The 16435-nt window shown below is 37.0% G+C and overlaps 1 protein-coding gene across 7 annotated transcripts in view; it reads left to right on the forward strand.

Moving 5' to 3' along the window:
* The window catches only part of PHF14 (PHD finger protein 14), a 177095-nt gene that overhangs the window by 106175 nt on the left and 54485 nt on the right, over positions 1–16435 (forward strand). For 4 of the 7 annotated variants that reach the window (XR_012088290.2, XM_020781667.3, XM_020781673.3 and 1 more), the window contains exons 17-18: positions 3813–3930; positions 11293–11325. Coding sequence is in view for 6 of the 7 variants with exons in the window: in XM_020781667.3 (XP_020637326.3) it covers positions 3813–3930; positions 11293–11325 (151 nt within the window). In the remaining variant the exon portion in view is untranslated. Of the gene's footprint in view, positions 1–3812; positions 3931–11292; positions 11326–12464; positions 14527–16435 lie in introns of those variants that run through there. The other 3 variants (XM_020781680.3, XM_020781710.3, XM_073003236.2) reach the window with 2 other exon arrangements.

Here is a 16435-nt window from a genome sequence, read left to right on the forward strand (position 1 = left end):
CTGATTGGATAAACTCTGGAAGTCTTACACTGTAGCATGCAAAGGAGGGGGAGGATGGAAAATCCTGGCACCATACATGTTTTTAGCCTGAAAATCATGGTTTATTAGAACTAATGGTTATCTGAATAGGGAATCTTAACAGCTGAAGATGGTAAAAAGAACCATCATTTTCAGACTAGAAAATTTCTATATTATTTATTTATTTATTTATTTATTTATTTAATTTATATGCCGCCCACACTACCCAAAGGTCTCTGGGCGGCTTACAGCATTTAAAATATAATAAAGATATGTAACAATTAAAATACAATTAAAATATATATAAAATTGCCATCGGACCCACAGCTAATATTATTTCAGTTAAAAGCCTTCTGGAACAGGAAGGTTTTGACCTGGCGCCGAAATGTCATCAGTGTCGGCGCCAGACGAATCTCAGTCGGGAGGGCATTCCATAGTCTGGGGGCAGCTGCCGAAAAGGCCCTTTGTCTACAAGCCGTCCCTCTTACCTCCTTTAAAGAATAGTTTGATAAACAGTCTCACCTGAGATGATAATGGGGTGAAAAGAAATATAATTTGCATACCGTTGGTAATATCATTCAGTCTTCTGTTTTAGGTGAAATATTCCTAATACTGTCATTTGTCTCGAGCCTTTTACTTTTTCTTGCTTCCTGTTTTCTTCAGATGTCACTATGTTCTGCATATAAAAGACACTGGTAAACATGACTCTGCAAAACAGTATAAAGACACAATTAGGAAATACATGAATCATTTAAAAAAAATAAAAAGTTCTATTTTGGGGAAATTGTGCATTTTAGGAACCTAAACTACATAACATGGATTTTGAGACTCTGAATTCAGAAATTTTCCAGAGAATCTACATTGGCCTAGGAAAGTTTCTGTTAGTCAGTGCTTTACAAACTTGTACTGCATAGTTAGTTTTTTTATGTGCACTTGAACATATAATGTTGAAATAGTATGATATATGACATTAAATCTCGAATAGATACTAATTTTTTGTCTTTCCCTTTACAAACGAATTTCACTTGTATCTAGCTTTCTTCTGTGTTCTGTAGGAACTTTAGGGTGACATATATAATTGTATAAATTGTGATGGTAAACTGTCACTAACAGCTCACATTTCTGATCATTCAAAATCATGCAACTGAGAATGCAAGTGGCAAGTTTTTAATTAGTGACAATTCATTCTAATTATTTATGTAATTACAAATGCCCAATAAGATTTCTGGCCATTTAATCTTCTATGTTATAGCTAAATGTTACATATAGTATATGCAAATACATGTACAGTATTTCACTGAGTATTAGATCATGGTCCACCATGGATAGCTTCTTGTTCCCAGACTCATTACTGATGGTTAATCCAACAAAAAATGTTTTTCCTAGTGTTTTCCATTTATCTGAGGAAGGAGGATTCCTGTGCTAGAGGACTATTTGGTAAATTTAGACTGAAGTTCTAGAGTGTTTTAGCATCATGTCCCCCTTTTTATTTTTGAGAAATCCTCACACCTCCTCACTCACCTTTACCAATATCCAGCCCCCTTTTAACAAAAAAAAAAATCAATTCATAATTTTAAAATTAGAAATAAATGAAAGAAAATAATACAAATTATATTTTTAAAAGCACAAACAATTTTCTGGAAAAAAACTAAACTCTTGTAATGATGTATGTCACAGAAATTTAAATTAATATTTTTCCCTTATGCAACTCATGCTACCTTACCTTTCCATTTCCCCTGGAATATCTTCACACATCCCTGAGAGACATATCTCTCATTGTGGAACCAGTAATCTAGGCCCATATACAATACATATACCTCTTTTCTGCCTCAGGAATCACCACAACTGGGGCGGAGGGGGGAGTTTTCCTTGACCCTTTTATTTTATTTTAAAAGCAGATATCAGATATGAAGGGGCACATTTACTTGCAGATGGATAGGCAGATTGTGTTTATCATTAGACTACTAACCCTTTGACAGTATGACCCTTTCTTGACTCGCCTGTGGGCCATTTATTCTCTAGGCATCTTTTTGATAGCACTTTTTCATTAATTTCTTCTCAAAATGAGAAATAATTAGAGTGCTCTCATAATATTTGTAAGCATGAAAAAACAAACCACATAAACTTCAGTTTTTTAACAAAATTAAGGACTCACTGGCTTGTATCCTGTTGCTTAGAATAAGAAAATTCCTTTCTGTACTTTTAAAAACCTGCAAATAATTATTTGCTACAATTCTCAGGAGTGCACATGCAAAGGATCACAGCAAAGACTTATTTGCACACTAAGAATGGACTGAAATTGTGAATTCTCTTAGCACTAAATTATTGTCAATGTACTTTTAATTTTAATCACTATCTTGTATTCTAATGCGAATTTTGCATTGATTAGTGCATGTTTGCTTGGATGTCAGTTTGTGAGCACCATGGAATCCCTAAAGTAAGCATATTATAGTGTTTGACAAAAAGAAAAGGAAAGGAAATAAAAAATAAGCAGTATAGGGAATTCTGCTTCTATAGATAAATTCTAATTTTGGTTCATTGTGCAGGGGATTGAACCTGATGGCCTTATAGCCCCCTTCCAACTCCATTATTCTATGACCCTGTAAAATGTATTTTCAGAGTCAGAACAACTATTCAGAATATAGGTATTTAGGTTTGGTTTGTTGAAGTTGGACTGGAAAATATCCAATGTCGTATTCAGGTCTAAAAACATAGAAAGAGTACAAATTTAAGAGTACAGATTCTTGGATGGATCCATACTTATCTTATACTTACCATGTACTCATTGAAATTATTGGTGCTTCATTTAGTCTTGACTAACTCACGTTTGGTGGTTTCGGTGTATCTACTAAAAAAACTAACCAAATCTGGATTATATTTATTGACAAATGTTTATTTAAAAGTTTAGGGACTGCTACTAAATTACTAATGCAAAACAGAGATGGAAATACTTATCCTATTGTTCATTATCCATGTGTATTGTAATATACATGTAAGAACATAAGATCTGTGCTGATAGCAGAGGCCTATCTAGTCTAGCTTTCTGTTCACACAATGGCCAGTCAGATGCCAATAGGAAGCCTATAGCAGCATGAATGCTGCAGCAGCCACATGGTTGGTCATAATCCCTGTCAACTGATGCCATAATGTTTTGCACATTCAGTTGGTATAATCAGGGTGGCATGTTTTATTTATATTATTTTTAAAACACTCCATTTGTAGACTGCCGTCAATATCAATTTGCCATTATAGTTAAGTATGTTAATAGCGAACACTGCAGTTGACTCAGGCTGTATTGTGTCCATGTTACTCCTCTAAATGCATAGTCAGATGTACACAAAAATATTATTTCCCATCTTTACAAACATTTATTGAACAAGAGTATGATGTGCAGTTGCATGCAAGATTTTAGCTACTACAGGCGTACCTCAGTTTAGGAATTTAATGAGTTCTCCAGGACGTTACAAAATGCAAAAAAAATTGTAAACCGAAACACGGATTGCCATAGGAATGGGGGCAGCACTATAAACCTCCAGGCACAATGCATCCTGGGGAAACCTGCTTCGTACAGTGAAAAAATAAAACGTAAACCGAGGCATTATTTTCAATGGATTTTCCTTCGTAAACAGAAAATTACGTTAACCAAGGCGTTCGTAAACCAAAGTACCACTGTATGAAATTCTTAATAAAACCACAATTCAGGAATTGTTATACTCAAATTGTGCTGATGTCCATGTTTTAATATTACAGGTGTGTTATGTTGTATTAATGAAATGCACATGTTTCTAATGCAGGTGTGATGAGTGCAGGCTCTGCTATCATTTTGGTTGCTTGGACCCTCCTTTGAAAAAGTCTCCCAAACAAACTGGCTATGGGTGGATTTGTCAAGAGTGTGATTCTACTTCCTCAAAAGTAAGTTTAAGACATCTTTAAAAAATGCAGAGGAAGTGAATATTTTAGAAACTGATTCACAGAAGGACATATTGAATTTGTTGGGATGTGTGTTTTAATTAAAAGGAGTTTCTCTATTCTGTTGCATCTTACTAGTTTGAAGCCACAAAGTTAATTGCTTTATAAAGTAGTGTTTAATATTCCTTAAATATTTTATTCGTGTGTTTTTATAAGCTTTGCTATATTCTGATCAGTTTAGCTGCAGAATGTCTTACATTTTTCTGGCTTAATTGTGATATGTTTGGAATATACTCTGAATCAGATCTCACTGCTGATCTGATTAATTATTTTCAGTACAAACACCTGTAGCTCATATATTTCAGTTTACAGTTGGGTCTGTTTTATGCTAATCTTTAGAGACAAATAAAGAGACACTGGAAGTTTAACTGTAAATTTATGAATATTGTCTGTTATTGCTGTTATATTTGATTTTTTAAAATCCATATACACACTGATAAATATTAGACAGGTTATTTATGCTGTGGTTTCAAAACAGTATGTATGCCAAGAGAATTCATCAGTATGTTGCTAAATGAGCCATTTTGTAAATGTATATAAATGTGTAGCTGTAGAAAATTCACAAGGTTTTCTTTAGTCACATTTTTTCTATACACATTGAAGAGTAAGCCATGTGCTGCAAACTTAGTTATTAATGAAACCATACATCCTTAGGAAGAAACTTTGCATAAAATAAAATCAAACATTGCCACCAATAGTGGCTAGGATACTTACATTTTTCAAACCACTCAAAAGAAATGTGTTATTTTTTTGACAATTAAATTGGATGTAGAATTCCAGGCTGCCCTTTAAACTAAAACATTTTCTCTTTACCATGAATGAAAATGGTATGCTAGTTACTGAGAACATTTTGGCAACCACTTTACTAGTTGGAAACAGCAGGTTTTGGTATGACAGAATCTTAGATTGATTGATTAACTTGCATTGTTTTCAGCATGGTGCAGTTTAATGACATTTGAATGAGCAAATACTATCAGAAAAATTGTCTTATGAGGACTCCTTGTGGCTCTGTTTAGTTACATCAGGGTTTCTCAGTTGAAGCTAATATTTTAGTCACAGTGTCTGAATCCATCCAGCTGAACAACACCTTGCTTCAGGAGATACTTGTTTTCCCAACACATAGTGATGTTTGTTTTACAAGGCAGTTAGAAGAGGTTATGTTTAATATCTTATCACTGCTTGTGAATTTTGTAGATACCTGGGCTCAGTCCAGAAAATGCCAATATCACAGAAACACACAAAGTGTACTGGGGGGGGAAGCCATCTATGGGATTGGGGAGGGAACTCTGCATCTGGCCGTCTTTCTCACTGCAGATGGCACAACTCTTTCCCATTCTATTGTGGGTCACTGCTGTGAACTGATTACTAGCCCCTTGAGTTTGTGTGAGAAAGCAAAAACGGCACTATGCAGGTAACCTTCTGTATTTCTGGCACTTCTCTGATTATGGCCTTAATATAAACTTATTGACATGCGCACATAGCAAATGAAGTGGTTCCAAAGAAAGGTTTTTTGGAATAGTATGGTAGGAAATGTGCCCCAACTGATGAACTCTTTGACTAGGAATATATTGCAGCGTTCAGTTGCCAGTTCCTTCAGCTTCTGTACACTGCTGAATCTTAGCCAGTTCCATTTAGGTGAACAGTGAAATAGCATTGCCTTATGATTAGTTGCAAAAACAAGATTCTTCTTTCCAACAGAGAAATCAGATTTGGCAACTCCCAATTTCAGATGCAAATTAATAAGGGAAAGCAAGTGTATCTTCTTTCATTTTTTAAACACCAGCCTCAACTCAGTATAAATTCACAAATATTGTATGTAGTATATAAACAACAATATTATTTAAATAGTGTTGTATGTAATTTCCTTGTGAATTGAAATGTGTACTGTTCTTCGGTCATTCAAGAAAAAAATTAAACGTATATTTATATAAATTTTAGAGTAATATATTCAGCTAATAGATAATATTCTGTATATTATATATCGAAAATAACCTCAGGCTGCCCTATTGAAATGCTTTTTTTCCTAAAAGCAGGAAAGTAATTATATTCTTTAGCAATATTAGTGGCCCTTGTGTATGTAGTCTGTGCTCTGATATTCCTTATTAATGGTACGTTGATTGTTGCTCATATTTTGGTAGAGCTAACAGCTATGTGATTTTTCTCACTAGGACAAATGTTTTTATATGAATGCAGTAAAGACAATTAACATACATGACTTTCTAATATAAAGTAGTTAATTTTTGTTCGTGATACACTATGCAGCCATCCTGCAATCTTGTCGTGCTATTTCCCTACCAATGTAACATATTCTTATATTACCATAGCTGTCAAATAATGACAGTGACTTTGCTTCAGGGCACAAGGGCAGCATCGTCTTTGCTGGTTACTTTTACGGAATAGGTGATATGTATCATAGAGGTCTGACAAGCTTTCTCGTCTCAACAACTTGAGTGGGGAGGGAGGAAATGGCTTTCTTTAATATAATACGAAAGCTGAATACAGTTACTTCTATGAATTTTCCTATTTTCTTTCAAATGAAAGAGTAACCTGTTTTTACAAAGTTGCTAACTTTTATGATTTGATCCAGGTAAATGTGTAGGGAAGGGAACTTGCAAAAAGAAGCTTTCTTCCCCGCCCCACCCCCAATAGCTACTGTTCTTTGAAGGACCAGGGATTCTGATAAATCTAAGTCAAAGCAGCTTAGGTATGCTCAATGGGAAGAATCCAGTTGGGTAGCAGTTGAGCATTATCAGTACAAAAGCAGAATTTCACCTTGTGGGGAAGTCTTTATGCCGGAAGCAAAAAAGTTAGACAACTCACGCTCCATCCATTGTATTAATGTTTCACTTTGATAAGATTCTGGCCAATAATTAGGGATTGCCCCTCTCCTTCAGTCATTAATGCCACAGTTCACTGTAGTAGAACACACACATACACATTGATACCTAGTTCCATTTGTGAAACTTTAACAAAGAACAAATACACATATATACATATAAATATATGTTTTGCTGAGAGGAAAATTAAATCCCAAGCAGTATGGTCCTTCTGAGACCTTTCAGCTTGCAATTGTGCAAAGTCAGCAGGAAAGGATAGTAGCAGTGTTCAGATTAAAACAAATCAGGATGGATGGAAGATGAATTTTGGAAATCAAAGACTTCCCATCATGCCATTGACCCCCAACAGCTTCCCCACAATGAAAGGGATCCTACAGGAGCTTCGGGGGAATTGAAAACATGTTTTTTCTGAAAAATCCCTGTGACCAATGATAGCAACAAGTTTACATGGTGTAGCTGCGTGAACAAGAGTTCAGTTAGAGTTTTGCATTCATTTTTATGCCAAAAAAGCATATGTAAAAGATTTTACTTCCTGCTTAGTATTGACAAATGCAATATACATATGGCATAGATTCCTTTAGTAAAGTCTAAGTACACATTTGATTATTTTGGTAGTATAATGCTTAGAGTGTTGAGCTGTGACAGGAAATGGGTAGATTAAGTATTATAACATTCACACTAAATAGATTAAATACTGCAATATTATGAATCAATAGACTACATATTACATTGATCAATGTCTTAAAATAGTTTTAATTCGATGTTTTCATATTTTATACTATTTGTTTTATAAGGGCTTTGCCATATTTGGATTATTATAGTTTATATGATTATGCTTCACAGTTGCAGTCTAAGTTGAAAACACTTAGCTGTGCAAACCTTTTAAACTCACAAAATGCCAATTGTCTGCCCAACCATATTTTGCCACTATGGAGCTACTCAACACACCATATATTTCACAAGACGGTTAAAAGGTAGAATTCTAGAAAACATATTGTGAGTGTATTCAGATATCATGCTTTCATATCAATAGTGTTTGTTATTCTGTTAAAAGTTCAAAAATAATCTTCCTGAATTGAACTACATATTTAGTTTTCATATCAGGAAGTAACTTTCCATACTCTGATATATCTTAACAATAAGGCAGGATCCATGTTTCTCTTAGGTGCACACAGGAAAATAATGGAAAAACAGTGAAGAGAGAAAGTGGGGTTCTGTGGAAGAGGTGTATTCTCTACCCAATTTAATGTTGTAAAAGTGAGAATATTCCAAGAAAAGATCTCATATTAATTCAGAGCAGGCACCTCATTTTTTTCTGAAAGCTACAGATTTCTTGGTAATGTGCCCTAAATATCTTCCCTGTTCAGGTGAAGCCCAATTAACAAAGATGGGCATTAGATAGAACTTCTTTCTATTATTGCCAAGCTAAACCCAACACAACTTGTTTAACACAACTTTTTAGTTGCAGAAGCCAGTTGCATTAGCTCTCCTATGCTGCAGCAGAAGATTTAACATCCTAGACTTAAATGAATGTAACCCTGGCCTAAGGCTGTAGTTGCACCAGAAGACCAAGTGATGGAACTTAATATTGGAATAGAATGCATTTGTCAAATATATTCTACTTTTCCTAGGTTATGTGATTATTTGTTCAGCTGAAAGTATTTAGTTCAATTGTCAGTTCAATTGTCATTTAGTTTAATTGTCATATTTTTATTGATTATTTGTGTTGCACTGATATATGTTTTAGCTTGTTGTAAACCACCCAGAATAGTGCGTTGCACTAATGGGGCAGTATAGAAATTAAATAAATAATCAGTAAATAGTTCAGACATCATCATGGCGTAAAGACTGCCAATTCAAAGGAGCAGTACTTAGTCACTTCACTTGTCCAGAGAGGTGACTCATGAGTTGTGGGGCAGATGCTAAAGTGTACAATCAGGACAAAACTGAGTGGAGGAAATGACCCATTCCAGCCACCCCGAAGACACACTTTTTAGTAAAGCCATGTATGTGGACACTTTAGTATGTTCTAGTTTCTGCCAGCTTCATGCATCAGTGAGGACAACTGAGGAATGAAGCATCCTGCTTATTAGATTGGGGAGTTCTGAAGCATGTTCTTGGTCCCCAGAGTTGTGCTGGTATGCTGGATATAATGAGTTATACTATATTCTATTGATACATATTACAAAAGAAGATGGTGATGATGTTGGAAAAGAGGAACAAATTATGTTGCTTTGAGTACCACATGGCAAGGAAGCCGTGGAATTAATGTAAATATACTTCTCATGAGAAATATGAATAGCACAAATGTCCCCCATCTGTCCACAGAATGAGTTGATGAGGCAACACTGCATTCACTTCAGTCACTTATTTTGAAATGGTCTCTTTTCTACTGTACAAAGAGCTGGATGATGACAACCAGGTACCTGGGAAAAGGTGCATGAATCATTTTCAGTACAGTGGTGCCCCGCATAGCGACGATAATCCATGCAGCAAAAATCGCTGCAAAGCGATTTCGTCACTGTGTGGTTTTAAAAAGCCCATAGGAATGCATTGAAACCCCTTCAATGCATTCCTATGGTCTGTAAACTCACCTTTAAGCGAAAATCCTCCATATGGCCGCCATTTTCGCTGCCCGGTAAGCGAGGAATCCGGGCGAAAACACAGCGGGCGGCCATTTTTTCAACCCAGTGGCCATTTTGGAACCGCGATCAGCTGTTGGGAAATCATCGCTATGCAATGATCGGTATTCGAAATAGGGTACCGATAATCACAAAGCGATTTTTCCCTATCTAAATCATTGCAGTGCGATCACAAAAGCTATCGCAAAAAATTTGTCGCTATGCAGATTCGTCGTTAATTGAGGCGCCCGTTAAGCGAGGCACCACTGTATTCTGACTTGTCCCAGATAGAGAAGTTTGCATGGTGACAGACTATCATAGGAAGGAAGCCTCATGGCGCAGTGGTTAAAACGCTGTACTGCAGCTAAAACTGCTCACGACCTGGGGTTCAAATCCCAGGTAGCCGGCTCAAGGTTGACTCAGCCTTCCATCCTTCCAAGGTCGGTAAAATGAGTACCCAGCTTGCTGGGGGGGCAATGTGTAGCCTGTATAATGAAATTGTAAAAAAAACCGCCCGGAGAGTGCTTGTAGCACTATGGGGCGGTATATAAGTCCAAAAATAAATAAAATAAATAAATAAAATAAATAGCTATATAGCATTACCATTTTTCCCTATGGGATCCATTCCAGATTCTTATTTTTGTATGTACTTATATCAACAAGTTATATCGGAAATGTGAAGCAGACAAAAGTCTGAGATAGGGAATCTGAAGCTATTTTTGCTTTGTGCATTTTTATAACACTCATGTAATAGAACTGGATGTAAAAACTGGATATTTCTCCAGTGACTCAGATTTTTCCCAAATTTTCCCATGTTGGAAGACTGCTAAGAATATTTGTAACCGTAGAAGAACCATAGAAAAATATCACAGGACATTAATCATTTTAAAAAATGAGTCATGTCCTGGAATATAAAGAGAAAGTATTGTTGTAGGGTTTGTGTAGTTAATGATATTACTTGTCCCAAATACATAATTACTTAGTTAAAATTCTCTGTTGAAGATTCTCACTTTCCACAAGTATTGTTAATAGGGTTGTGTCCAGCATTATGGTAGAAGAAAAACTGCAGAAAGTATCAATATTTTGTTAGTGGTTGTGCAAGTCTAAGAAAACTGGCACAATGCAATATGATCAATTTGTAATGTGTTGTGAGACTGCTTGGGTAGCTCTTTCCACAAGGGCTTGAACAAGTGGAATTATATTGTTGGATTTGATATGTACTCAAGGATTAAAGTAATGTTTCGGTAAATAGTAGAAATACTGTACTTTGTGGAATGATGCCATTTGACGGAACCCTTAGTGTTCCTGATTTATCCTGTTAATGGAACATCTAAGAGGAATCAACATTTTAATTAAGATATAGAAACCTACTAGGTGTGCATGTTGAGTAGTAGCCAATATAGGTACCCTCACAAGGAAAATATTTACTTACCGGTACTATTCTTTTCTTTCCTGGCCAAGGGAAGCCTGTTGTCATCTTCACATACACCAGCCAAGTATTTAGTTGTGTACCACAGCAACACCTAGCTTTTATTTAGTCTTTGGCATTTGACTTTTGACAAAAATACCGCTTCCTTTGTTCACGTCTACCTTATTCTCATATAGGTTGAGAAAGAAGAGTCTTCATTTTTTCTTGCATAAATTATAAAGTATATTAGGATGGAGGATTTATTCTCTTCCTATTATTCTTTCAAGTAATCCTCCACAACTTTAGGGGCTTTATGTTTTGCTTGGAGCTAATGAAGTGTGTACTTAACCTCTCTTCCACAATAATCAATGCTTAACTGGATCTTACCCTCTGCTTTTTACTTCTACTAACTGCAAAATACCTTATGTGTTAAATATAGGGTGAAGTGGCTGGAATGAAAAACAAGTATCAGGTAACTGTTAAAACATGTAAAATTAGTATCTGTTGTGCGCATATACATATACATTGACATTAGCATGAATACTTAAAAGAACTTTTATGATAATTCTAACGATTTTGCATTACAGTGATGTATATGTACTCTGTAAGTTCAGAGTCTTAATGAAATTATATATGGAATGTAGTGTGGAGCTAAAGAACAGTTATACTCAACTTGGACAGGTTTTATTATCAGTACAAACAGCTGCATTTTATAGTAGAAAGGAGCCTTTTGCAAGGAACGAAAAGAAAGAACTTACACAAGCTCATAGTCCTTGTCTTCTTTGCTTAGGTAAACCTTGAGATTTTTGTCTTAAGATTGTAAGACACTGTTAGTCTTCAAAAAGTGCCTTGAACCTTACATTGAGGTCATTTTGAGATTCATGGTTGGTCTAAAATGCATATGTAGCAGCTGTTACCGAATTCCTGCCATTTGATAAATCACTTGCAAGAATTGGTATCCAATTAACTAGTCCAGTCCTACCTCTAAAGCAGGCCAAGTCCCAAAGCACACTTGTAACCATGAGCTCAGTTTCTTCAACTGGATGTAATTCCCTGTACCCCAAAGATGTGTACTTATGTGTCTGTATAGTTTGTGTCACTTCAGAGCCTGCTGATGATGGCGCCTTCACTGAATCACCTAATCACTTTAACAGCATTATGATATGGCATCATGTTTTATAAACTTTAGCTGGGAATTATGCACCATTGTCTCATGTACTCCAAAGTGTACATTGAGATCTGGGAAGAAAGTTGCTACAGGTACATCCCAGAACTGTGGGAGCAAGATTCTTTTGTGGAGCAAGATTCTTTTGTGCCTGCTGCCCACATGCCACTATTTTCCAAAAGAATCACTAGGATTTGGGCAGTGGCTGAACCTTCAGTGCCAGCAGAGACCCAGTAATAGAGAAATGACTGCTGGTGAGGGGGCACACATGGATTATGTGTTTCCTACTCTTGGTCAACATTCCAACTAAGTGTTGCAAAAATTGCTCAGGCTTTCAAAACAAAACACACAGCAAATGGATCATACCAGAGTTAACAATATTTAGATCACTTTTGCTGTTCATTCAAGAGCCTTAAGAACAGTGAATTAACTTGTCTTTTTTCCAGGCTTGGGAGTTCATTGCTATGGAGAAGACTGTGAAATTAATGGCAGGAGACAGTTGGAGAGGCATTCAGCTGTGTTGCACATTCATAGGGAAACATTTCCAAGCTTGGGAATTATAAGTTTCAAATAACTAGTTAAGTCTAATTAATTGTAATTTGTTTGTTCCAATAATGGAGGTAAAACTATGTAACGTAATTCTAGTTTGTGGTCTTTGTGCAGTTACAGTAGTGGATCTGTATATGTGCACAGATGGTTCTTTGTAGGCGTAAGTCTGTTAGTGTGAATGCATTGATAACTTCACTCAGCGAATTTACATACAGAACAATCTGTTCTTACAGTTGGCAAAAAAATAAGTTTACTTTTGTAATATAAACATAAACTTCTTGGTTAGTTTTATAGTAATAGGTGTGCAGTTACACTAAACAGTGCAAGAGAAATAAGGAGTCAAGTGCTGGCTCATACCATGCCTTGTACTGTTGCCTTATGCTCTCCTTTAGGTGTTTTTGAGAAGTGGAGAAAATTGAGCGTTAATTTTTTAAACTGCAGCTATAATAATAAGTGTCTGTCAGTGTGTTTATGTAAAACTATAACTGCTACTAATTACTTTTTAAAGCAACTTTCCAAGCTCTAAAACTTCCATTATTGTGCTTAAAGCATACTAATGGCATAGATGCAACTGTTGTTGAGGCAACACTGCAATAGCCTTCCATTCTCTGTCTTTGTTTTACAATGTGAATTTGAAATGTGAAATATTTAGCATTTGAGATATTTTATGCAATATTTTATATAACAAGGAGGATTATTATCAACCGATATGTGCAACTATCAGTAAGCAATGTAATTCTTGAAATCCTATTGCTTAGCACAGTAAATTGCAACGAGAATGGGCACCATTGAATCAGCAGAGACTTAGGGAGTTACATAAGAACACAAGAAGAGCCCTGCTGGATCAGACCAAGGGCCCATCTAGTCCAGCTCCCTGTATCGCAGAGTTGCCCCACCAGATGCCTCTTGCAGCACCCGAGAAAACTAGATAGCTATCTCCTGATACCCCTCCCCTGCATCTGGCATTTGGAGATACCTTCCTTCTAAGCCTGGAGATTGTACATCCCCATCATGGCTTATAAACTGTGATGGACTTTTCCTCCAGAAATCTGTCCAATCCTCTTTTAAAGGCATCTAGGCCAGATGCCATCACCACATCCTTTGGCAAGGAGTTCCACAGACTAACAACACACTGGGTAAAGAAATAATTTATTTTGTCTTTTCTCACTCTCCCAACACTCAATTTAAGTAGATGTCCCCTGCTTCTAGTATTGTGTGAGAAGGAAAAGAGCTTCTCCTTATCAACTTTATCCATCCCCTGCATAATTTTATACATCATCATGTCCCCCATCTGGCACCTTTTCTCTAGTCTAAAGAGCCCCAACACTGTAGCCTTTCCTCATAAGGGAGGTGCCCTAGCCCAGTCATCATTTTAGTCACTCTCTTCTGCACCTTTTCCAGTTCCAGTATGTCTTTTCTGAGGTGCAGCGACCAGAACTGTACGCAATACTACAGGTGTGGCCTTAGCAGCATTTTGTACAATGGCATTACAGTGTTGGCTGTTTTATTTTTAATCCCCCTTTTAATGATACCTAACATGGAATTTGCCTTCTTCACTGCCACCGCACACTGGGTTGGCACTTTTATCGAGCTGTCCACCAGCATACCAAGATCTCTTTCCTGATCCGTCATGGACAGCTCAGAACCCATTAACTGATAACTAAAGTTTTGGATTTTTTTTTTTTGCCCCAATGTGCATTACTTTACATTTTCCTATATTGAAACACATTTGCCATTTTGCTGCCCATTCTCTCAGTTTGGAGATATACTTCTGGAACTCTTCACAATCCCTTCTGGTCTTCACCACCCAAAAAGGTTTCATGTCATCTGCAGACTTGGCCACCTCACTGCTTATCCTTGTCTCCAGTTCATTTATGAACAGGTTGAAAAACACTGGTCTGAGGACAGATCCCTGGGACACACCACTTTTCGCCTCTCTCCATTGTGAAAATTGCCCATTGACACCTACTCTCTGTTTCCTGGTTCTCAACCAATTCTCAATCCAGAGGACCTGTTCTCTTATCCCCTGACCTCAGAGTTTTCTCAGCAGCCTTTGGTGAAAGACCATGTCAAAAGCCTTCTGAAAATCCAGATAGACAATAACCACTGATTCACCCGCATCCACACACCAGTTGACCTTTTCAAAGAATTCTAAAAGGTTTACAGAAGCCGTGCTGATTTTTCCTCAGCAAGGCTTGTTCTTCTCAAGTTATCTCTTTGGATGTTTCCTTGATTCAGTGGCTTACTTTCATTGTGACTTACTATGCTAAGCAGCCAGAACTCAGCCTTTGTATGCAAAATACCCCTTTTGTCAAAATGAAAAGTGCTTGAAAAGTTTTATTATTAGAACACTAGGGTTCAAGAACCATTAGGAACTGTGATATTGAATGAGAGGGCACCAGTGAAGAAATCTAGTATTAGAAGAGTTTGTATCATGGCCAAAATGCCAAATATTCTTTGTGTATGTAAGTGCCATTATGTTGCACATAAAGTTCTTGGCTCTTTTGGTAAAGAATTATGCTCCTTACCAAAGGGGGGGGGGAGCAGAGAAGCTGCATGTTATACAGGGGTATTAGCTGACTAGTCAGCAAGTGCATATTGCAGTTTTGTTTAAGTAGAGTTGTTAAAAAAATGAATGGGCATATTTTCCTGTTTTTGTTAATCAAGTAGAGTAAACAAACACATAGTAACCAATACGATAAAGTGAATAACAAATAAAACCAATATAAGATTTATGATTGTGATTGGTTCACAACTTGGAACATAAACTTCTCTTAAAATTGCTTTAACTAGAAAAAAATCAAGACCATCTTATAGATAAACTATCAAAACATATACAAAAAGTTCTTAATTTTACTTCTAAAAGCAACCTCTGTCCTATCTGAGGAAGGGGTTGGCCACTCTGAAAAGAGCCAAATCGTTCTCCAGATTGAATAAAAAATAACTATTCCAAAATGTACTATATTCTTAAAATCACTCACCACATGAGACTTAACTGAAAAGTTGTATGAATTGCTCTGATTTAAAAATGAACATTATTACAAGCTTTATAAATGTAAATTGAACTATTTCTACGGGTTCATGTTACCTTTCTGATTTTTATTAAACTAATGACATAATCCAGTGCTCCCTTTTCCACTGGAGAAGTTGTGGGTGTCACATACAATTCAAATAAGAAGACCTCTAGAGAAAGTATGGTAGACCCTAAGCGGACCTTTTATCAGTATTCAGATTCTCTGGCACTTGATGGCACTGTGCAAATGTCTGCCTTGCCCTTATCCCTAGCACCAGGCAGCTTGAAAACATCATTGAGATGTCATTGAAGTGACTCTAAATTATACAGTGGTGCCTCGCACAGCGAGGTTAATCCGTTCCGGATTAACCCTCGCTGTGTGAAACATCGCACTACGGAAAGTAAAAAGCCATTGGAACGCATTAAACATGGTTTAATGTGTTCCAATTTGGCCGAATACTCACCGTTGTGCGATGTTCCGGTATAGCCGGCAGCCATTTTCGCGCCCTCCCCTCGCTGAACGAGGGCGTGAAAACGCTGCGATCAGCTGTCCGGCGGGTCCAAAATGGCCGCCGGAACAGCCGAAATGGCAGGGCGCAGCGTTTTCGCGCCCTTGGTAAGCAAGGGGAGCGTGCAAAAACGCTGCCGGAAGCCCCAAAATGGTTTTCGGAACAGCTGATCGGCGGGTCGCAAAGCGAAGGTCGGTAAGCGAAGCGCTTACCGACCTTTGCTCTGTGAATTTTCCCCTATGTAGGTGCCGTTTTGCGATCGCATTTGCGATCGCAAAAACGGCATCGTTGCGCGGATTCGTCGCTCTACGGAGCGACCGTTGTGCGAGGCACCACTGTACTGCTG

The sequence above is a fragment of the Pogona vitticeps genome, chromosome 6, assembly GCF_051106095.1.
Source record: "Pogona vitticeps strain Pit_001003342236 chromosome 6, PviZW2.1, whole genome shotgun sequence".
Classification (NCBI taxonomy): Eukaryota; Metazoa; Chordata; class Lepidosauria; order Squamata; family Agamidae; genus Pogona; species Pogona vitticeps.